General features: G+C 35.2%; 1 protein-coding gene across 1 annotated transcript; it reads right to left on the bottom strand.

Moving 5' to 3' along the window:
• Nucleotides 1-1,732: 1,732 nt before the first annotated feature.
• On the bottom strand, nt 1,733-17,418 carry AADAC (arylacetamide deacetylase). Its single transcript, XM_070406979.1, has 5 exons — nt 17,263-17,418; nt 14,511-14,733; nt 11,286-11,355; nt 10,073-10,244; nt 1,733-5,406 (listed from the first exon to the last, which is right to left on the bottom strand). Exons 1-5 carry the CDS (start codon nt 17,398-17,400, stop codon nt 4,810-4,812), a joined length of 1,200 nt encoding a protein of 399 aa, XP_070263080.1. The 5' UTR covers nt 17,401-17,418; the 3' UTR covers nt 1,733-4,809.
• Between the last annotated feature and the right edge of the window lie 5,516 nt (nt 17,419-22,934).

Consider the following 22,934-nt stretch of genomic DNA (forward strand, 5'->3'; position numbering starts at 1 on the left):
AATAAAATATATATTTTTAAAAATCTCACACGAGAGAAACCAGTATGAAAGTGGTTGCATTTCCTCCCCTCAATCTTCTCACCCTATCCTGGAAAATTAGCTTGATTGCAATTCACCTATCAAATGGGTTCTCCTTCGTTGCTGATGGTCCAAAGGAATTCAACTAAAGTGATATATATTGCAGCAGAAAGACACAAGGCCAGCACTGACAGTCATCATAATGCATGCCCATAAGACTTCAGAAACATGGCAATTGTTAATATTGCAAAGCAGTGCCTCAGCTTGGCAGGGTCGCTGGTTGTATGATGGGGAGCAGGAGAGAACTGTGGACTAGGAGGTGAAGATTTGGCCCGATCCTTCATGGGCTCGCCCACAGGGCTGTACGTCAGGCAGCACAAACAGTCTTGGGGAGCTTCTTTCCCATAGTCAGGGTTTTCAGCTGCCAGGCTGCAGCCTCTGAGTGCCGACACTTTGCATGCTTGCACAAGGCTGAAGAAATAGCCGATGTATTCACCTCCCTTTGTAATTTCCTCAGTCTGGCTATCTCTGTGGCTTAGAAAGCACTCCAGGTGCAATGGGTTTCCTGATATGAGCTAACATCTCTGCCTCACTGAAGACAGCATCTGAACAGGCTGGACCCTGACCCATGCACCCATACAGTTACAGGTATATTTCTGTTAAAGCGTAAGTCATGTTTCAATTCCTCTCTCTGCTTTTCTCTACTAATAGAGACTTAACTCAGATAACTTGTTTCATGGCTATCTGCCCAATCCCAAACTCAGAGGCGGATGCACAATAGCCTTTCAGTTCATTTCTTTATGATATTTTCTTTAACTGAAAGGGAATTATAATGCCTTTCTTACAGTCAAATAAATTAACCCACTTTTTAAATATTTGCTTTCTTTTTATTATCTCTTTTTAAACATATATTGATTTGAAAGAGAGGGAGGAAGGGAGAGCGAGAGGGAGAAATATCAATTTGGTGTTGCACTCATTGTTCGACTCTTGTATTTGTCCTGACTGGGGTCGAACCCACAACCTTGGTGTATCAGGACGACCCTCTAACTAACTGAACCATCCGGTCAGGGCTTAGTATCTCTTTTAACAAGGGGTTGTAACTACACATATAATAAAACATTCAAATATAAACAGGGCAGTAAAATATATACCAGGATATTTCTAAATATGTATGTTGACATTAAAACATATCCCCAAAATTTCCTATCCAATGATAACTAATTTATTTAAAGCTTCCAAAAAGTGATCACATAGTATTTATAACTAGTTTAAAAATGTGTTAAAGTGAACTTTCTAGAAATTTCATACATAACAAAAACAAGTTAAGAATAACCTATATCACTGCTTTTCATTAGAAATATGTGAGCTACAAATGCAAGCCATATATGTAATTTTAAGTTTTCTAGCATAAACATCAATGAAAGGTAAAAATAGTTTAAATTAACTTTACTAATATTTAATAATCAATATAAAAATAAGATATTTTTGTACTAATCCTTTATGAAATTATTATTGAAACTATAGAATCACATACTCAAGTTTTCATAAGCACACTTAACAGTTTTCCAATAATAGATTAAGTATAAAAATAATTTTTCTTTATTATCACATTCATCCATATTGACAAATTGCTTCATCATTAAAAAAAATAATTCATTTGACTTTTAAGCAAAAACGTATCAGTTTCAAAACTATATTTATCCAATGTAAGTAAATTTAAAAACTCTTGTGTCAGCTCAATATAATTAACACTAAAATTAAAGGAGTAATGACTAAATTGAAAAGCAGCTCCCAATTTATCAATAGCTATGACATATTCTCCAATATTTCTTGTCCTTTTTGCAGCCAATTTACATAATTATTTCAGTTGTATATTAACACCTTCTGTATATTGATTCCTGTTAGAAATGTGCACAAACCATTATCACTGATTCTGATAATAAAAAGTGTGTATTTCGATACAAAATTTGGCACCTGTCTAGTTAGTCACAGGTAAGCTTTTCTTTAGTTGGAGCTTCAGAGTTTGCTTATTCAGATGAGAAACAAGTCACACTGCCATTTTTTACACAATACAATTGTACATTTGGCAAACATTCTTTTTGTTTCAAGAAAATCTTGAAGTGAATGGTAAAATAAATCTTTGTAAAACTCTCTAAGGAATCAACAACAAGCATTTTTTAAAGACCACAAGAGGATTGAAATCATTATATTCTATTTATTTCAATAGATTCATAAATTAGCAATGATTCATAACATTTCCACATATACACTAAAAATTTTAAAAGGAGTATCCATGGTACTTTTCAGAGTTATTTTCAGAAAGCTGAGCCAAACCCTTTCAGTAGATACCACACAGGGGAATGAAGCAGTAGGGAAACATTGTCTCTTGTTTTAAAATTCCATTAAGTCTTGAATCTTGCCTAACACACCTAGCTAGAGCACTTTCTGTGATGATAATTTTTTCATGACTAGTTAAAATTATTTTTTCATGGATATGAAATATTCAAACATATTTATGTCATGAGTTCAATATTTTTGGTCACAAGTAGACATGTGTGTGTGTGTGTGTGTGTGTGTGTGTGAATTTGGAGTATTTTTGAGACAAAACATACCCAGAGTATTAATTGGGCAGTGTCTCACATCACACACTCACCTAAAACTAAAGGGCTTGTACTTTTCCAAATTTTTAATTAACTGATCTTTGGTATTATTATAAATATTTTGCATTTTACATATAATTGTGTGGTGTCTTAATTTAAAATATTTCACTTTTCTAAACAATTATTTTAGCCTTTATTTCATAATTTTCTAACAAACACTGTAATTATATCTATTACCACCTCTCCATCTAAAAATGATTTTCTTTTTTGTATAAGAATCCAAACTATAGTTGGCCAAAGTTATAAACTCAGATCACATTAAAAATAATTTACAAACATTTTCTTGAACATTTAATTCTGTTTTCAGGTAAATGTGTTAATTTTTTTAACTTTTGAAAAAGAACTTATTAAAATTATACATTAGCTACTATGTCTATTCATATTATCCACTTTATTATTTTCACAATTTGTTTTATACAACAGACAAGTAGCCTCTTGTTTTTCTCTGCTACAGAAAATTTCAGCTGCCACTTGTTATAAAGTTTTCAGTATACTTTCTTCCAATCTTGTCTTTTTGTAGCTCTTTCAGGAACTGCACTAGCTTATGCATCTCTGTTTGACTGCATTAGTCTATTGATTTTTTACACAGAGGAAGGGAGAGGGATAGAGAGTTAGAAACATTGATCAGCTGCCTCCTGCACACTCCCTACTGGGGATGTGCCCACAACCAAGGTACATACCCTTGACCGGAATCAAACCTGGGACCCTTCAGTCCGCAGGCCAATGCTCTATCCACTGAGCCAAACCAGTTAGGGCTGCATTAGTCTTATATATTCATTTTAGGCATTAAAATATGTCCAACTTATTTTTTCAAACTAGAAAAAGGACTGAATTATAAATAAAATAATTAACTATTTCAATGTAATTTCCAATTAAGATTTACAAAAATATCACAAAGCTCCTGCTTTCTTCATAAAATATTCAAATACACACATTACAATGGAACATCAGTGTTCAAAAAATCATTTGTACTTAGTCAGCCTGTTGACAGTGCCTAGGCTGTGTTTTTTGTATAATACTGGAAATAGTCCACACAGCTGACACTACAATACAATGATAGCGCTAATATGATGCAATAGTTCAAGTAAAATGTAGTCCTATCTAAAAAAATAAAAATTATAGGAATTTTTAAATTTGGGTTTTTATATTTAGATCAATGAGTCACTTTGAGTTAATTTTTGTCTATAATGTGAAGTAAGTCGAGGTCAGGGTTAAGGGCATTTTATATGAATATTCAAATGTTTAATCACCATTTAAAATATATATAACACTTTTGGAATTGAATTACATTGGCAACTTTATCTCAACAATTGACTCTAAATATATGAAATGGTTTCTGGATTCTGTTGTATTATCTAGTTGCTTATCTGTATTGAAATACCATACCATCATGACTATTGTAGCTTTATATTGTTTTGCAATCTATAAATCCACCAAATTTGTTTCCTCAAAACAAAAATCATGTTCTTTGATATCCATTTTATTTCCATACATATTTTGTAATAAATGTGGCATTTTCTTTAAAACAGACTACATTACTAATTTATTATAGCTGTAATTTACAGCCTTAGTTTTTCTTTGTCTAATAGTATTATTGTTGAGAAAAAAGGTTTAAACAAACATATCTGGCTTGTAGATACCAGAGCTTTTACTGAAATGAATTTAGTGCCTTAAAACAACCTTGTAGGTCACTAATATGACTTCTGTGCCAACTTTTTTTCAAAGTATTTGCTTCAATATGATGCCACCTATTACTATAAAATCCATTTCTTAATGTGAGCAAGGCTATTTCTGTTCTAGGATACCAAAATTAATATCAGTGGTCTCTTAGGCACTTTAGTAGCAAGAAAAAATATTTAAGAATGTAGACATTTTCTAAGATACAAATGTGAGTAAACAACACTTAGAATAAAAAATAGAGAAGAATCCACTCAGTAAAAAAGCAAACAAAACAAACAAACAAATAAACAAAAAACCCCAAAACAACAACAAGAAAAGATCACAGTGGTTCAGAGGACCTTAGAAAGGTCACGAGTGATAAAGAGAAATTTAAACATAACCTTTTGAATCTCACTAATCTGTTTTCTATTTGAGGCTCATATATTCTTATAAACCACTGCTAAGATTTTTACTATAGATTTTCACTTAGCCAACTCAGATACTGATTTTCTACTCTATGTCCAATTTTAAATCCAGGAAAGGAAATTAGTCCATGGAATCCACCCTCAACGTGGTTATGGGTCACCCTAACTCCAGCATTCCGAAGTCGGGTGACATACATGATTCCATCATCTCTTAAAACATCATATTGACAGGTGATTACATAGGTCAAGGGTAAGTTACGCACCTTGTTGTCATCAGCCAATAAGGGGGCTGCCCTTACATCTAGAAACCCTGGATACTTTCTAGCTAGCCCAGAAGGTCCATGAGTTGGACTGCTATACATGTGCCCTTTCTTAAAATTCTCTGGGAGCAAAGAACTCCAATTAACAAACTTGAAGAGGTAGCTCGATTCCACTGGTACATGTTGATTGATGAGCATGGCTTTTCCAAGTGATCTGTCTGTGGTAAAGTATTCACTCCAAAACCTGACCACGAGTGATTTGGGCAGAGGTGGAATCTGTGAGTTTTCCCGTAAAGATGGTAAATCCATGTCAAGAGTCTGGAGGGCAGGATAAATTAAAGACTGGATCTTGAGTTTGATCTTGACATCTGGATCATCTATGAGCTGAAAATTATTTAAAGTTAGTTGTTGAAATAATAATTTTCACTAATATTATATATTTTCATTTACGAGGCTAATATGATAAATTCAAAATTTCAAAAAGATAGACAGAAATAATAAAAAATATATCTCAAAGAACTTGCCAATTTTCAATATTATACCTAAGATTCAGTATCTACACTTAAATACTATAAATATAAACAAAACAATTTTTGCAACTCTCCTCATGGGTAGGGAAAAAGACTAATATGTGATTAGTTGGTCATAAATACCATGTTTCTCTGAAAAAAAAAACTGAAGAGTGTACATATTTTCCCCATTCTTTGGCATATTTTATGTTTATTTTGGATTTATTTCTTCTTAAATGTTTCAAGCAAATTGCCAGTAAAGTTTCTTAGTGGAACTATTTTTTTTTAATTTATGTAATTTATTTTGTGATTATAAAATGACAGGTTTTCATTTCTTATCCTGTCTGTTTTGCATGATATATTTTTATTTAATTCAATTAAAATATTATTAGATGTTTTAATTTCAAAGTTGTTCAAATATTGCTTTCAAGAATTACAATGTGCACTCTTAACTCATTAAAGACTCTTTTTTTGTCTGAAGAGTTGTCCCTTTCTCAATCCTGACATTTGTAACTAACTTTTGTTATTCCTCAATTGTCTTTTCAGAGAATTAAAATTCTATTAGTCCTTTCAAAGAATTAACGTTTTGCTTTTTGTTATATTTACTCTGAGCTTGTTTGAATATCATAATTTCTGTTCTTGTCATTGTCTTCATTTTATTGACTTTATTTCTTAAGTCGGATGCTTATTTCAGCCTTCCTTATTTTCTAACATGCTTTTGACAAAGTACAATTTCCTATAACTATAGTTCTAAATGTAGAGAACATATAAAAAGATGCGTTCTTTTAAATAGTGACTCATAGGTGTTCAGTCTATTTTTTAAAATTTCCAAACTTCCATAGAAGCATATGTTATTTGTTTTTTTCTTGTTGATTTCCCACATTATTTCATTATAGTAAAAGTCCAAATGTTGCACAATTTAAATTCTGTGATATTTTTGAGACTGCCTTTTTTATGGCCCAGTACTTGGTTGAATTTTAAAAATGATCACATGTACTTGCTTATTTGCCTGTTCCACTGAATGAAACATTGATTGTTATTCCACTCCTCTATAAATTTGTTACTTTTGCCCACTGTTCTCTTCATAGCTAAAAGTGGTATTATTAAACCTCTTGTTGTGGTCAGAAACTTGTGTTTTCTCCTGTCATTCTCTTATGTATTTAATGTTATTAAATCAATATAGGTTTAGAGTTTTATTTCCTTGGCCATTGAAACCTTTTCTGAAATGATGTGATCTTATTTATCTAGCAATTCTTTTAAATATTATTACAGTGTGTACATTTTCCATCCATTTGCTTTAAAATTTTCTGCTTACTTATTTTTTAATCTGATAATCTTTGTACTACAGCAAGATCATTTAGAATACAAATGGTTATAATTACTGAAATAATTAGTTGTGACCTACCACCTTATTTTGTGTATCTTCTTTTCCTTTTTTCTCTATTTTTTGCATTCTTTCAGGTTGGTTGATCTTTCAATTATTCTATTTTTTTTTCCTGTAGTCGGTTATGTTATACCCTGTTTTTATTCTTCAATTGATTACCCTAAACATTAAAATATGTATTCTTAACTTCTCAAAGACTAATGAACTTAACAAAAGCCAATTCTGTCTTTATTTTTTCTTAGATGATAAAAAATACCTTATAAGATTTAAAATCTATTCACTCCTTAACTTATAGTTTTTTGTCATATTCTAATTCTATATATATCTTATTATTTTAAAATATTCAAGTTTATTAAGATTTACTCACATTATACCACATTCTTCCTCTTTGCTTCTTCCTGCATGTTAAAATTTCATCTGCATTTTCATTTCATCTGAAACACTTCACTCAAAGTAGTCTTAGGGTGTTCCATTAATAGCAAGTTCTCTTAGTTTTAGCTTATCTGAATGTTTCTTTTTTTTTCCTTCATTCTTTTTTTTAAAAAAAATCTTTATTGTTGAGAGTATTACAAATGTTTTTCTTTGTTTCCCCCATTGCCCCCATCCACCTGGTTTCTGTCCTGCCCCAGGCCTTCACCACTCTATTGTCTGTGTCCTTAGGAAATGCATATATGTATATGAATTGTTTGGTTAATCTTTTCCTCCCCCACCCAAACACCTTTCCCTCTGAGATTCATTAATCTGTTCCTTGTTTCCAGGCCTCTAGTACTATTTTATTCATCAGTTTATTTTGTTCATTGGATTCCTTGTTTGCTTATTTTGATTTTTAGATGCAATTGCTGATAGATAGTATTTATTTCCCTTCTTCCTCTCCTTCTTCTTCTTCTTCTTCTTCTTCTTCTTCTTCTTCTTCTTCTTCTTCTCCTCCTCCTCCTCCTCCTCCTCCTCCTCCTCCTCCTCCTCCTCCTCCTCCTCCTCCTCCTTCTTCTTCTTCTTCTTCTTCTTCTTCTTCTTCTTCTTCTTCTTCTTCTTCTTCTTCTTCTTCTTCTCTTCTTCTTCTTCTTCTTCTTCTTCTTCTTCTTCTTCTTCTTCTTCTTTTCTTCTTTTTCCTCTTCTTCCTCTTCTTCCTCCTCCTCCTCCTCTTCCTCCTCCTCCTCCTCCTCCTCCTCCTCCTCCTCCTCCTCCTCCTCCTTCTTCTTCTTCTTCTTCTTCTTCTTCTTCTTCTTCTTCTTCTTCCTCTTCTCCTTCAAAAATACCATTCAACATTTCATTTTATGTAATACTGGTTTGGTGGTGATGAGCTCCTTTAGCTTTTTTTATCTGTGAAGCTATTTATCTGACCTTCAATTCTAAATGATAGCTTTGCTGGGTAATCTTGGTCGTAGATCCTTGCTATTCACCACATTGAATATTTCTGGCTACTTCCTTCTGGCCTGCATAGTTTCTGTTGAGAAATCAGCTGACAGTTGTATGGGCACTCCCTGGTAGGTAACTAACTGCTTTTTCTCCTGCTGCTTTTAATATTCTCTCTTTGTCTTTCGCCCTTGACATTTTAGTTATGATGTGTCTTAGTGTGGGCCTCTTTGGGTTCATCTTGTTTGGTCTTCCAGGATTTATTAGTCTATTTTTTTCACCGGCTAGGAGAAGTTTTCTGTCATTATTTCTTCAAATAGGTTTTCAATATCTTGCTCTTTCTCTTTTCCTTCTGGCACCCTCATAATACAAATGTTGGTATGCTTGAAGTTGTCCCAGAGGCTCCTTACACTTCCTTCTTATTTTTGGATTACTTTTTGTCTTCTGCTTGGGTGTATTTTGCTTCCTTATATTCCAAATCACTGATTTGATTCTTGAAATCCTCTACTCTACTGTTGAATCCATGTAAATTATTCTTTATTTCAGTTAGTGAATGCTTAATTTTTGACTGGTTCTTTTTCATCTCTTTGAAATTCTCACTAAGATCCTTGAAATTCCCACTAAGTCTCCTAAAGCTCTTATTAAATCATTAAGCATCTGTATAACTATTGTTACAAACTTTCTATCTTATAGTTTGTTTGCTTCCATTTAATTTAGTTCTTTTTCTGGAGATTTCTTCTGTTATTTCATTTGTGATGTTTCTTTGTCTCCCATTTTGGCTGTTTTCCTATGTTTGTTTCTATGTATTGGGTAGAGCTGTTATATCTTCTGGAATTGGTAAAGTGGCCTTGTATAGTAGGTGTCCTGTAGGTCCCAGTTGCTCAGCCTCCCAAGTCACCTGAGCTGGGCACACTAGGTGCATCCCTGTGTAGGCTATGTGCACATAATTTTTGGTATCTTTTCTTTTGTTGAAAACAAGATGATTATCCTAAAACTACCAATAGCCAAAATGTATATACTTTAAAATGTGTATGAAAATAAACAATGAAAACAACAGCAAAGTTTGTTTTATAGCACAATAAATTTATGTGCAATATTTATGATTAGAATTAAATTGTAGATATTTATTTGTAAATACATTAGAATTTTTTTCTCTACAGGAACATTGCTTCGAAGCCATCAGTGCTGAGTTTATTTCTTAGGTTAGATAAACCAGTATCCAAAGCAATTTTACTCATAATCTACTAGACTAATTATAATTAATTATTACCACATTAAATCCATAGTTAATAGCTGTTTAGTTTTAGCTAAATGTCCTAGAAATAGTGTATTAATTGATATATAAAAAGGATAGTTCCTTCTGCAAGTGAAGAGTATTTATGAACCTGCTAACTTTTTTGTCCATAGGCAACTTTATTATTCTGGTAACAGTTTTCATGCATGTTTTAGCATACTCCACTAAAGAATACTGAAATCATCTGATTCTCTGATCATGGTGATTAGTGTCACTGATTGATTTCACAAGTGCAATCCCTAATATAACAAACACTCTGGTACTTACCTGGCCATACCAATTAGGTTTAAACCAATGATCTACAGTAGAAAGAAGATTTTATCATTTTATTTCTATAAATATGGCAGGAGGTAGGATTAGAGGTACTAGATGTATTAATGTTCTCTGATATGATATCTATGTATCTCTAATGTATTAATATAACATATTTGCATTAATATTTTAATGTTTTAAATAAATAAATTTAAGTGTAGGATATTTTTAAAAATGAAACAAATCTAAGCAACATACCTGTTGAGTCACTGCTGCAGCTAAATTCCCTCCAGCACTGTCTCCAGAAATACCAATTCTTTTGGGATCTACACCATAGCCTTTAAGAATATCTTTGCGTAAGAACCACTTTAATGCCTTATACACATCTTCAAATTGATTTGGAAAGTGGTATTTAGGTGCTAGTCTATAGCTGTGGGTAGAAAAACAGTTTTCTTTAAGTCAATATTTATAATAAAAATGAATGAGTGTGTGTGTGTGTGTGTGTGTGTGTGTGCATACTCATTTGTGTGCATGCTCTTGCCTTAAAATCAAAAGTAAAATGTTTTCTTTAGCAAACATATTTTGAATTACAACGAATCTAAAGCAAGACTTAATACTAATGATAATGCTGGATATGAAAACTTTCACAAATGTCATTTTTGCATGAGTAGAGCCCTGAATGCAAAACTTGGATGGGGATTAAGAAAAAAATCCCGGATAACTACCTAAACTTCTCCAGAATGTTATTTTCTTTGTAATCATTATACTTTATTACTAACCAAAAAATATTAAACAAATATTAAACAATTTTATTCCAACCTAACCTAATGATCAAGTTGGCATGTAGTCATTACTATGTGTTTTTTTCATTTTCTATTATTGATTATTGATCTAGAATGCTTTTGAGAATAGACTGTGCCTATATTCCCAGGTTTTTTAGTGACTACTTGCTTTTGATGAAGAATTATACCACAAAATATACTGTACTAATTGCTTTAAACATACTTTGTTATTATTTGATTTTCAAAATAACTCTATGACATAGGAAATATTATATGAATCCCAGTTTACATATGAGAAAATGGAGTTAATATGAGATTTAACTGTGACAGTCAGTAAATTCTAGAACCAAATTTTGAGCCTGATTCTCTGACTCTGAAGCCCTCCTTCTTCGCTCTGCTAAGAATAGGTGAGAAATCCAAAAAAGGTCATTAGTCAATAAAATTTAATATTTTAATTGTATTCCAGCCATTTCTTGACATCCTGTTTTTGATCCCCACTTGACCCGCCTCTCCAACTCTTTTCGCTCAGTCTCTTTGCTGGTCATGCCCAAGCTCACTTTCTCTATTCTCATCCTCTGATTTCCATTTCAAACACACCTGGCATAACCATGGGATGATCAGAACATCGGAAAACATCTCACTATATAAGGCACCTGGCCCAAACCCACACCAACCAACGGTGCTCTTACTTGGTTGAAATGACAACAGCATCAAGTCTATCAGCTGTTCGTCTTGACAGCACATCATAAGAATACTGAGCTAAAGTAAACGAAAAGAAAATCAGAGACTGACAAATAAATTGACGGACATTTTTTTCCCCAGCAAAAAACCTACTACGACACCTCATTCTTCATGAAAATGTTTTGGAAAAATATTTCTACTATTTCATCACAGCTACGGAACATGAATTCTCTTGCTCAGTGATCCTGTTACATGCACATTGTCAGGTTTCTTGTTCTTCCCCACATCTTACACTGTATAATTTAAGCAGTTTCACTCTTCTCAAGATTAAACTGTGCTCTCGTCAATCAGCAGGTGTTAGGTGTTGAATGAGTAAACATAAATATACCTCCCTGACTTTCAGGAGGTCACAGCCTACTGGAGACAGGAGCTGGGAAGGTCAAGCTTGTAAACTAAAAGCAATATACTAGTTGCTTTAATGGAGTGGTAGAGAGAGTGCTCTGTGGAATAGTATTAGATTTCATAAAAATTGCCAGAGCATGTTAAAGAAGAGTAAAAGGAAATGGGGAGAGCTGAGACCTGATGTTGGCATTGGTATTTCCAAGGAAAATGAGAAGATATGTGTTCTGTGGAATGATTTTGGCCATGAATATGGGTGGGGTGGAGAGGGGTCATACATGTTTGCTATTGTGCTTGGAAAAGTGCTTCCTTTGGCACATAAGAAAAGTTTAAGAAAATAAATTAGGATTTGCCAGTAACAAGAGGAGGGAGAGATCATAAAGTACTGATGGGAAATATCAGGATATAAAGTTGTCACAAAAGGTACATCCTGTGGACCATAAAAAAAGGAATAGATATTCTCTTGTGATGTTTCCAAAGTTGGGTGCTGACTAGTCTTCAAATGTAAAATACACACTAAATTTTAAATTTTTATTTAACATTTACTATGCAAAATCATGCTTGTATCTTGGATTAGGACACACATTTTTAGTATAATTTTCTTTGATATTGAAAGAGAAAGCATCAGGCAAATACTATTTTGCTTCAGAGCTTATTCTCATTTAGTTTTTGTAACTTGGTAAGCATGCTCCCACTCTTTTTTGTTCTTGTTAATCCTCACTGGAGGATATATTCCCTTTGATTTTTAGGGAGAGTGGAAAATAGGTGGGAAGACAGAGAGAAACATTGATGTGAGAGAAACACAATTGGTTGCCTCCTGCATGTACACCCACCAGGCCCCAGGCTGGGAGGAGACTGCAGCCAATGTATGGGCCCTTGATGGGAATCAAACCCAGGCTTCTTTGGTCTGCAGGCCTATGCTCTATCCACTGAGCAAAACTGGCTAGGGTATCATGCTCCCAACTCTTTAGGGAAACATTGATGGAAAGATTTTTTAAGGGACTGCTTTGGGCAGCAGGAACTCATGGAAACTAACTGAGGCATGGCATAGTGGCACAGTCAGATTTTTTTCTCAGATTTAGTCTTAAAAACATCACTTCATTGCCAGCTGATGACTTAACTGCCTGAATTTATAGACAATATTAGGATCACAACCCTTTACTGCTCCAATTTACATTTCCAATCTACATCAGTACTCATCGATACCTCTTTTTTTAATTTCTCCTGAAAACAGAGAGAAAGCATAACAGAGAAAGTTAGGTTTCTCCCTGTGTGTGGTGTCAATACTCCCCTTGGTAGGTAGTCCAGTTCCCTCCCACATCCTGTAGGTCAGGCAAACTTCATTCTGTCCTCCCGTGCCTCCTCCCACAATTCAACACACTTCTATTTACTGCTAGTATCTTTTTCTTTTCTTTTTGAAAATATATTTTTATTGATTTTGATAGAGAGGAAGGGGGAGGAATAGAGAGTTAGAAACATCCGGAGAGAAACACCAATCAGCTGCCATTTGCCTGCCCCCTACTTGGGATTGAGCCTGTAACCAAGGTACATTCCCTTGACCGGAATCCAGCCAGGGACCCTTCCCTCTGCAGTGGTTCTCAACCTTCTGGCCCTTTAAATACAGTTCCTCATGTTGTGACCCAACCATAAAATTATTTTTGTTGCTACTTCATAACTGTAATGTTGCTACTGATATGAATCGTAATGTAAATATCTGATATGCAGGATGGTCTTAGGCGACCCCTGTGAAAGGGTCGTTTGACTGCCAAAGGGGTCACGACCCACAGGTTGAGAACCGCTGGTCTAGAGCCCTTGCTCTGTCTACTGAGCCAAACCGGTTAAAATTATTTATTGCTATCTTTACCTTCAGCTTATAAACATGTCCATAGACCTTCCATATATAAATATAAAATATGTATTTAAACATAAATATATATGTAAACTTTATCTAAGATATAAAATTTATATTGCATATAATAAAATGATATATTTTAGATTTATTTGTAGAAATATAGGAAGTGAGTGCATAAAATAAATTAAAATGTGCATTTTAATTTTTTTGTTAATCCTCACCCAAGCATATGTTTGTTTTTATTGATTTTAAAGATAGGGAAAGAGGAAGAAAGTGAGAGAGAAAGAGTGAGAGAGAGGATGAGAGGGAGAAACATCAATGTATGAGAGAAACATTGATTCCTTGCCTTTCATATGTGCTCCTAGCAGGGCTCAAACTCATAACCTGGGTATGAGCCCTGACAGGGAATTGAACAGGCAAACTTTCAGTGCATGAGAAGACCTTCCAAACAACTGAGCCACACTTGCCAGGCTGTACATATGTTTTACATAAAGTCAAAATAAAGTACACTTACTCAACTCTGTGCTTCCTTTCTGTCTAAAACTTCATCTTTCCTTCATATCTAAATTTATTAAAAGACTGCCATTGCCACCTTCATTTCCACACTTCTCCTCCACTCTTCAGCTCATTTAATTTTGGTTTTCATTACAACATTCCATCTTATTTGCAATTAACAATTTTAATAATAAGTTTCTATGTTCATGAAAGTTTTTCTCCTTACCTGAGATTTGCTACAGCTTTGAATATTTATTTTCTTTGAGAAATAAATTTAAAGTAATTTTTTAAACTAACATAATTCCAACTAAAGAAATTTCAGACAGCTGCGGTATTCTGTTATCTGTGATAATTAATTAATATATGCTTATCATATAGCATATATTTTATTAATATATTTACTCTGACATACCTTCAATATCAGAGTAAATATATTAATAGAATGTATGCTATATGATAAGAAAAATTTGCAACGAGGGGTACCTACCAGCACTCCCCAAACACCAACCGCCACCATGAATGTAAAATAAGCCCCTTCTTAGGGCCTCTGACTTTCGCTTTGGTACATATACACGGACAGGAACATTGCTGAAAGTTGTGTCCATCACAGTGACAGTTTCATCAGATGTGGGTGAGACATCTTGAAAGCTCATAAAAAACATTGCAGTGTTCATGAAATGGTTGATTCCCAGGAGTTCACCAACCAGGGCCTAAAAGGAAAGAAAGAAAATGAAGACTATACCAGGTTACAAACAGCAGGTGCCAGTGTTGTTTATGAACATAGAAGTATGCATATATGCTCCCACGAGCCCTGTGTCCTGTTACCCCAGCTGAATCTGAATGACAGAAATACTCGAGATTCAGAATCTTTACCATAATACTTGCCTCAGATTAAAAATATATATATTTAAAGAATTCTTGAGATACTACAACTTGGAAGACTCTAGGATTCAGTTTATTATGAACTTTGAAATACATTTTAAAATATATTTTTTTCAGAGAGGAAGGGAAAGGGAGAGAGAGATAGAAATATCAATGATGAGAGAGAATTATTGATTGGCTGCCTCCTGCAAGCCCCACTCTAGCAATCAAGCTGGTAACCTGGGCATGTGCTCTGACTAGGAATCGCACCGTGACCTCCTGGTTCATAGGTCGATGCTCAACCACTGAGCCACACCAGCCAGCCAGCCAGCTCCACATGCTGACCAGGCCCTGGCATAAGGGTGTCCTCTACCTGCTCCTCTCTGCTGTGACAGAAGGGGTGGAGACTCCTACCACCAGTGGACCATCGTCTGTGCTCTTTATCTCTATAGTGTTATATTATGCTTCGCCATGTTGCCCAGTGTGAGTTTGCACAAGCACTCCAACCAACTAACAGTGTGATTTTGAAGAAATCACATACATATTAGGCTGATTTTAAGTGTTGACACAGAAAGTTGAGATGCAGGTCATAGCATTTACTTACTTAATTTTAGCAAATAAATTTAAAATTTCTACAACCTATGACGTATAGCAGGTATCAAAATGTATCCCACAAAAGTAGTTTATGCCAATTTAGTTGGCCTTCTGGCTTTAAATCAAAGTTAAGTACAGAAAATACAAGACCATCTTTCAAAACATTTATCACTGGGCTCAGGTCATTTATCCTGAAAGAACCAGACTATTTTAAATATTTTTTAAATGATAGAGAATAGCACTAAGTTATGCCATTTAAGGACAGGAATTTAGTTATGAAGACAAATTGCAATGGTATATAAAAAAGTACAAAGTATGAAATTTTTAATGTGACTTAATAATTGCACAAGTTTTTAAATTCTACTAGGAAGTATGATAAACATAAAACTGAAGACTAAAAAGCCACCGGTGTGCGCTAAAACTATCACCCAGTGTCTCTGCAGTCTGAATTGAATAATTAGGGTTTTAAAGTTTCTTTGACTCTTCCCTTTAGTGAAGTATTGTGAATTAGCGCAGCAGATTAATATCTCAGACCAGTTACTCTCTTTATACTGACTCTAAAAGCCAAAAACAATTTTTTTAAAATATATTTTATTGATTTTTTACAGAGAAGAAGGGAGAGGGATAGAGAGTCAGAAACATCGATGAGAGAGAAACATCGATCAGCTGCCTCCTGCACACTCCCTCACTGGGAATGTGCCCGCAATCAAGGTACATGCCCCTTACCTGAATCGAACCCGGCACCCCCAGTCCACAGGCTGAGGCTCTATCCATCCAGCCAAACCGGTTAGGGCCCCAAAACAATTTTTGACGTAAATTTGAAATTTCAAATGATAAAGAGGGGAAATTTTGACCAGCTCTGGAATTTATATGCCTCAGTGTATGGACAAAATCGTTTCTTATACCTTAGTCATACAAGTATGCTCTATCAGCTAAGGAAGTAAATAACAGTTGAATTTCTGATGATCAAAGCTGAGAAATAGTGCCTATGTTATATATTGCACTGATTCAAAGCTATATTAAATGCCAAAGAGATTGTTAAAATACCTTTAAAAAGGGAGTGTGTGTGGGGGGAGAAGGGGGGGGGGAGGAGCAAGGAAGGTGATAAAAAACCAAGAGTTTTATTAGTCAGGCTAATTGTCCTTGGATTATTTTTTTTTTTCTGCTACAGGCAAATTGCTACTGAGAAGATTAAAGAAGATAATAAATGGTTTCATTTCTAGGTAATGAGCTTCACTCAGAAAGAACCATAGGTCTTTGAGGACCCGCCATGGTGGACAGCTAGTCAGCCAGTTGCTTGGTCACCTCAGCAGCTCACCATCTACTGGACATCACACATTTCCCTGGCCTTTACCAGCGACCTGTTTCCAAATATCTCAGTAAGAATTCATTTTCATGTCTGAATACAAGATCATTGCATAGAATGTTGTAACTAACCAGAGTATTGCTCAGTCCTACCATTCCTACAGTTCATGCTTGAACATGCTTCCTTCTGGCTGTGTTCATGCCATGAAACTCACAAGAAGACTTTTTGTTTTTCTCAGCTGACACAATTTGTCCTTTAATATTTAAAATCAAAACTACTTCCTTCATTTGACTACTTCCTTCATTTTCATTCTGCTAGTGGTCGGCCTTAAAGAATAGTTAAAATATAAGAAAGATTTTAAAATCAGCAACATAAAGCGCAAAACGTCCAAGACAGTAGAAGTTGTTAAAAGTAATACAACAGATATGTTCTCCTGATTAAACTGTTAGATATTGAGTCAATAAAATTCTATACTTACCACATTTGATATGGTGTTAAATATGAAGGTCAACCCAATCAGTTTCCATGGCTCCTCAATATTATCTGGGAGAGGTGTATAACCATAATATGCCGTGAAAATGCCCACCAACAGGAGCAAAATAGTCTTTCTTCCCATGCTGTTTCGTGTCTGCTCTCCTTGCCAGTGCAGCAAATACACTTTGAAATATTCAGAGACAGAACTTTCATAACCAGGTTTGGACCTGTCATAAAGTGTTATCTAACTTCCGGAACAAAAACTCCACTGCTCCCTGTGTCGTTTCATTGCCTGTTCAGAAATAAACAGTAGGAGGACAAAGATCACTGTAAACATACAGCACTTACTGTTTGCAGGTTTTGCCTTGTCCAATCTCCTTGCTGGGTGGCTAGGCAGTCAAACAAACAGTTTATTGCATATTATGAGGTGCAGAATACTTTCATTATTTTTTTTAAAGGCCTGAGGAAAATTCTGCAAACCCGGTATATGATTCAAATAACACATCTCAGAGAGAAGGAAAACAAATCATTTGAAATTATTGGGAGCTTTTACAAAGCAAGATGTATAGGCTCACTTAACTTTTATAGGATTATAACTTCTGATTGTCTTGCTACAACTTTGAACGCTAGTAAGTAATAGTTGTTATGTTAAAATTATACCATGATCATGAAGATAGCTAACAGTTTTTGAGCACTTAACTCTGTAGTCGAGTCAGTATACCAAAATTTTAAATTTTATTTACTCCTCAGTAGTACTACTGTCATGTGACAGAGCAATAAACAGACTAAGGAAAGTTCAAAAGATGCACAAGCTCATTCAGCCCTATGGAGTGAAGCCAGGACCGCCCTCTGTGAGTCTCTTACACTGAAACCTCACTATACCCAGCTCATTAATTAGTCTCAGATCATAGATAAGCAACTGAGATTAAGATGAATACTTTGCTGAGATCATGCAAAACCAAGTGACAGTGTTGGAGGCACTGATTGTTCACTGAATATCCATGTGCCTCTATAATTTTTAGATCCCTTTTCTAGCAGTGAAGTAAGGTGATGGGACCCCAGCTAGCCAAAGGGATCAGATATAAATTCATGATTAGAATCCCCAGGGCCTGGAAACTACCTCTTGAGTTGGTGGCATCACAAAATATAGGAATCAAACAGGCAAACTTTTGGTGCACGGGATGATGCTCATTCAACTGAGCCACACTGGCCAGGGCAGTCGAGGCTACGTTAAAAGATAATTTGGCTGAATATATGATTTTAGTTGTCCTTTTCTCCAATCCTTTAAATATGTCATTCTGTCATCTTGTAGTTTGTCTAGTTTCTGAGAATTTTGCTCTTCAGTGAAGTTTTGTATCTCTGTATACTGGTATACTGTATATTTTTTTCCCCTGTGGTTTCTTTCAATTACTGGTTTTCAGCAATTTGGTTGTGATGTACCTTTTTATAATTTCTTCCTGTTTATCTTACTTCAGGTTTGTTGAGCTTCGGGATCAGTGACTGCAGTTTCCCCAAAAATGGTGGGGAAAAATGGTTGTATTGAGCTCAGACAACTATCCTACCCCCCTTTTGGGTTGTGGAATTGGTTTAGCTTACAGCTCCCGTTTATTTGCTGACCTCAGGAAGTTATGTCCCCGCTTTCATAGCACATTGTGCAGCTGGTCTAGGATGGCACATTTCCAGTGGTTCTCAACCTTCCTAACGCCGCGACCCTTTAATACAGTTCCTCATGTTGTGGTGACCCCCAACCATAAAATTATTTTCATTGCTACTTCATAACTGTAATTTTGCTACTGTTATAAATCGTAATGTAAACATCTGATATGCTATATGTGTTTTCTGATGGTCGTGACCCACAGGTTGAGAACCGCTGCATCAATAAAAAAAGAAATAAAGAAAATAAAAAGAGAAGCTGTCTGTTTTCACCAAGGCCAGAAGTGAAACTCAAATTATTTTTAAATGAACATTCTTTAAAATTGACATTTTATTGTATCGTTGTATGCAATAAAACTATATCCAAATGTTAACACATGGATACATTTGTGAAACTTCTATGCAATCAGGATACAGAACACATCCACCACCTCCAAAACTCTTACTTTCTGAACCTTTGCAGTCGTATTCTTTCTCCACTCCTCATCCCCGGCAACCATTGGTCTGCCCTCCATCATGACAGTTTTTTCATGTAATATAACTGAAATCATACAGTATATACTATTTTGAGACTGGATTCTTATACTTAGCATAACCCCTTTGACTTACGTTCAAGTGCTCGGTGTATCTAATTGGCTATTTCAGAAAACAGATGATCTAAACTATAAAAGGTCTGGCTTTTATTGTATTCACATCAGTTTAATATCTTCCTCAGAGTGAATGACAGGGCTGTTTGTACAGCAAGTACCAAATACAAATATTAGACAATAAAGGCATAGAAGACTGCTTTGTTCGGCAAGTTCCACAATCAATACAATGTGATAGATATTTTTATCAGCAAAACATAACACGGATAATACTTCTTTGGGTCAAATTGCTGATTAAACATGCAATTTCCACTGCTGTATCTCATTGGAATCATTGTATGAGTTCTTACCCAGGGCATTTCCATTATTTATACATCATGTAGTTTGTCCTTGACTAAAGACTGAAAATTCTTCTCTCTTTCTGCTGAAGGCCAGTAGTGCTAATATTATTTTTTGTACAAAACCCAAAAAGATATAACAACATTATGTTCTTGTAATTATGGAATCACTCATATACTTATCATAAGATCTAAAAACCACTTTATAAGAAAATAAATATTATCTATAGAAATAAAAGGTAATATGCTAATTAGACCAGATAGATGGAATGTCTTCTGGATGTCCTTCCGGACAAAGCCACAGCAGCTGTGAGGGCCGACAGGGCTGGCAGCAGTGGCGGCCGGCAGTGGCAGCAGCAGTGGGGTGATGAGGGCAGCATCTTCCCTTGATCAGTCCAGTTGCCTTCCACAGAGGGAGGCCAGACTTTGGCTTAGGCCCGCTCCCCTAAGCCATCAGTAGGACATCCCCTGAGAGCTCCCAGACTGTGAGAGGGGACAGGCTGGGCTGAGGGACCCCTCCAGTGCACAAATTTTTGTGCACTGAGCCTCTAGTATTATCATGAAAGCATTCCTCATTAATCCATTGCTGTCAAACTTTAGAAAGTTGAAATTCTGTCCAGTTGTTTCTGCATCTCTACATGTACAATGTATATTTTTAAAGTGTGCATTTGATACTATTACTCAAGATGAAAATCAGTAATGCAATCACCCATATCAAATAATTACAAATGGTAAATAAAGCTCAAGAAATGTAGAAGAAAGTAATTAATAAAGATATGAGGATTAATTAATGACATTAAAATAAACATGATATAAAATGGATCAACAAAAGACTATACCACCTTTATAAAGGTTGGTAAATTGATAAATCCTTAAGTGGCTCATAAAAAAATAAATAACAGAAATAAGAAAAAAGACCACTACAGATTCTAATGCCATTTTATTTTATTTTTTAACTTTATCTTTATTGTTGAAAGTATTAAAGATGTCCCCCTTTTACCCTCATTTACACCTCCAAACATGCTCCCATCCCCTCCCTAGGCCTTCCTCGTCTGTCCATGAGTTATGCATATATGCATATAAATTCATTGGCTAAAGACTTTTCTTTACTCCCCTTCCCTCTGAAATACATCAGTCTGTTGAATGCTTCCATGTCTCTGGATCTTTTTATACATCAGTTTATTTTGTTCACTAAATTCCACATATAAGTGGGATCCTGTGATACTTGTCTTTCTCTGACTGGTTTATATCACTTAGCATAATAATCACCAGGTCCCTCCATGCTATCTCAAAGGGTAAGAGATCCTTTTTTTTTTTTTTTTTTTTACAGCTGCATAGTATTCCATTGTGTAAATACACCACAGTTTTTAATGCATTTATCTACTGATGGGCACTTGAGTTGTTTCCAGATCTTAGCTATTGTAAATTGCAGTGCTATGAATATAGGTGTGGATACATTCTTTCTGATTGGTGTTTCTGGCTTCTTAGGCTATATTCCTAGAAGTGGGGTCAGTGGATCAAATGGCAGTTTCATTTTTAATATATTGAGGAAAGTCCACACTGTTTTCCATAGTCCTTGCACCCCATCAGCAGTCTGCATTCCCACCATCAGTGTACTAAGGTTCCTTTTTCTCCGCATCCTCTCCAGTACTTGTTTGCTGATTTGTTGATGATAGTCATTCTAGCAGGTGTAAGGTGGTACCTCATTGTCATTTTAATTTGCATCTCTGGTTATTAGTGACATTGAACATGTTTTCATATGTCCCTTGGCCATTTGTATGTTCTCATTGGAGAAGTGTCTATTCAGGTCTTCTGCCCATTTTTAAATTGGCTTCTTTATCGTCTTTTTGTTGAGATGTTTGAGTACTTTATATATTTTGGAAATTAACCCCTTTTCAGATGTATCATTGGCAAATATATTCTCCCATACAGTGGGTTCCCTTTTTATTTTGATGCTGGTTTCTTTTTGCTATGCGGAAGCTTTTTATTTTGATGTAGTCCCATTTGTTGATTTTTCCTTTGTTTCTCTTATCTTAGGCCATGTATCAGGGAAAGTTCTGCTCCACGAGACAGCCGATATTTTGTTTCTATGTTTCCTCCTAGGATTTTTATGGTTTCAGGACTCACATTTAAGTCTTTTGGAGAGAACTGTGGACTAGGAGGTGAAGATTTGGCCCGATCCTTCATGGGCTCGCCCACAGGGCTGTACGTCAGGCAGCACAAACAGTCTTGGGGAGCTTCTTTCCCATAGTCAGGGTTTTCAGCTGCCAGGCTGCAGCCTCTGAGTGCCGAGACTTTGCATGCTTGCACAAGGCTGAAGAAATAGCCGATGTATTCACCTCCCTTTGTAATTTCCTCAGTCTGGCTATCTCTGTGGCTTAGAAAGCACTCCAGGTGCATTGGGTTTCCTGATATGAGCTAACATCTCTGCCTCACTGAAGACAGCATCTGAACAGGCTGGACCCTGACCCTTGCACCCATACAGTTACAGGTATATTTCTGTTAAAGCGTAAGTCATGTTTCAATTCCTCTCTCTGCTTTTCTCTACTAATAGAGACTTAACCCTGAGAACTTGTTTCATGGCTATCTGCCCAATCCCAAACTCAGAGGCGGATGCACAATAGCCTTTCAGCTAATTTTTTTTATGATATTTTCTTTAACTGAAAGGGAATTATAATGCCTTTCTTACAGTCAAATAAATTAAACCTCTTTTTAAATATTTGCTTTCTTTTTAGTATCTCTTTTTCAAAACGTATTGATTTGAAAGAAAAGGATGAAGGGAGAGAGAAAGGGAGAAATATCAATTTGGTGTTGCACTCATTGTTCGACTCTTGTATTTGTCCTGACTGGGGTCGAACCCACAACCTTGGTGTATCAGGACGACCCTCTAACTAACTGAACCATCTGGTCAGGGCTTAGTATCTCTTTTAACAAGGGGTTGTAACTACACATATAATAAAACATTCAAATATAAACAGGGCAGTAAAATATATACCAGGATATTTCTAAATATGTATGTTGACATTAAAACATATCCCCAAAATTTCCTATCCAATGATAACTAATTTATTTAAAGCTTCCAAAAAATGATCACATAG

This window comes from Myotis yumanensis, unplaced genomic scaffold (assembly GCF_028538775.1).
Source record: "Myotis yumanensis isolate MYYU_CA2020_CCGP unplaced genomic scaffold, mMyoYum1.0.hap1 SCAF_2, whole genome shotgun sequence".
NCBI classification, from domain to species: domain Eukaryota; kingdom Metazoa; phylum Chordata; class Mammalia; order Chiroptera; family Vespertilionidae; genus Myotis; species Myotis yumanensis.

Bases quoted from the DNA above. Each gene is read 5' to 3' on its own strand.
- AADAC (XM_070406979.1), bottom strand. From the start codon at position 17,400: ATGGGAAGAAAGACTATTTTGCTCCTGTTGGTGGGCATTTTCACGGCA. The intron at 10,245-11,285 runs GTAAGAGCACCG...TTCTACCCACAG, and splicing joins GCTGTTGTCATTTCAACCAA to CTATAGACTAGCACCTAAAT. The intron at 5,407-10,072 runs GTATGTTGCTTA...AATAATTTTCAG, and splicing joins CTGCAGCAGTGACTCAACAG to CTCATAGATGATCCAGATGT.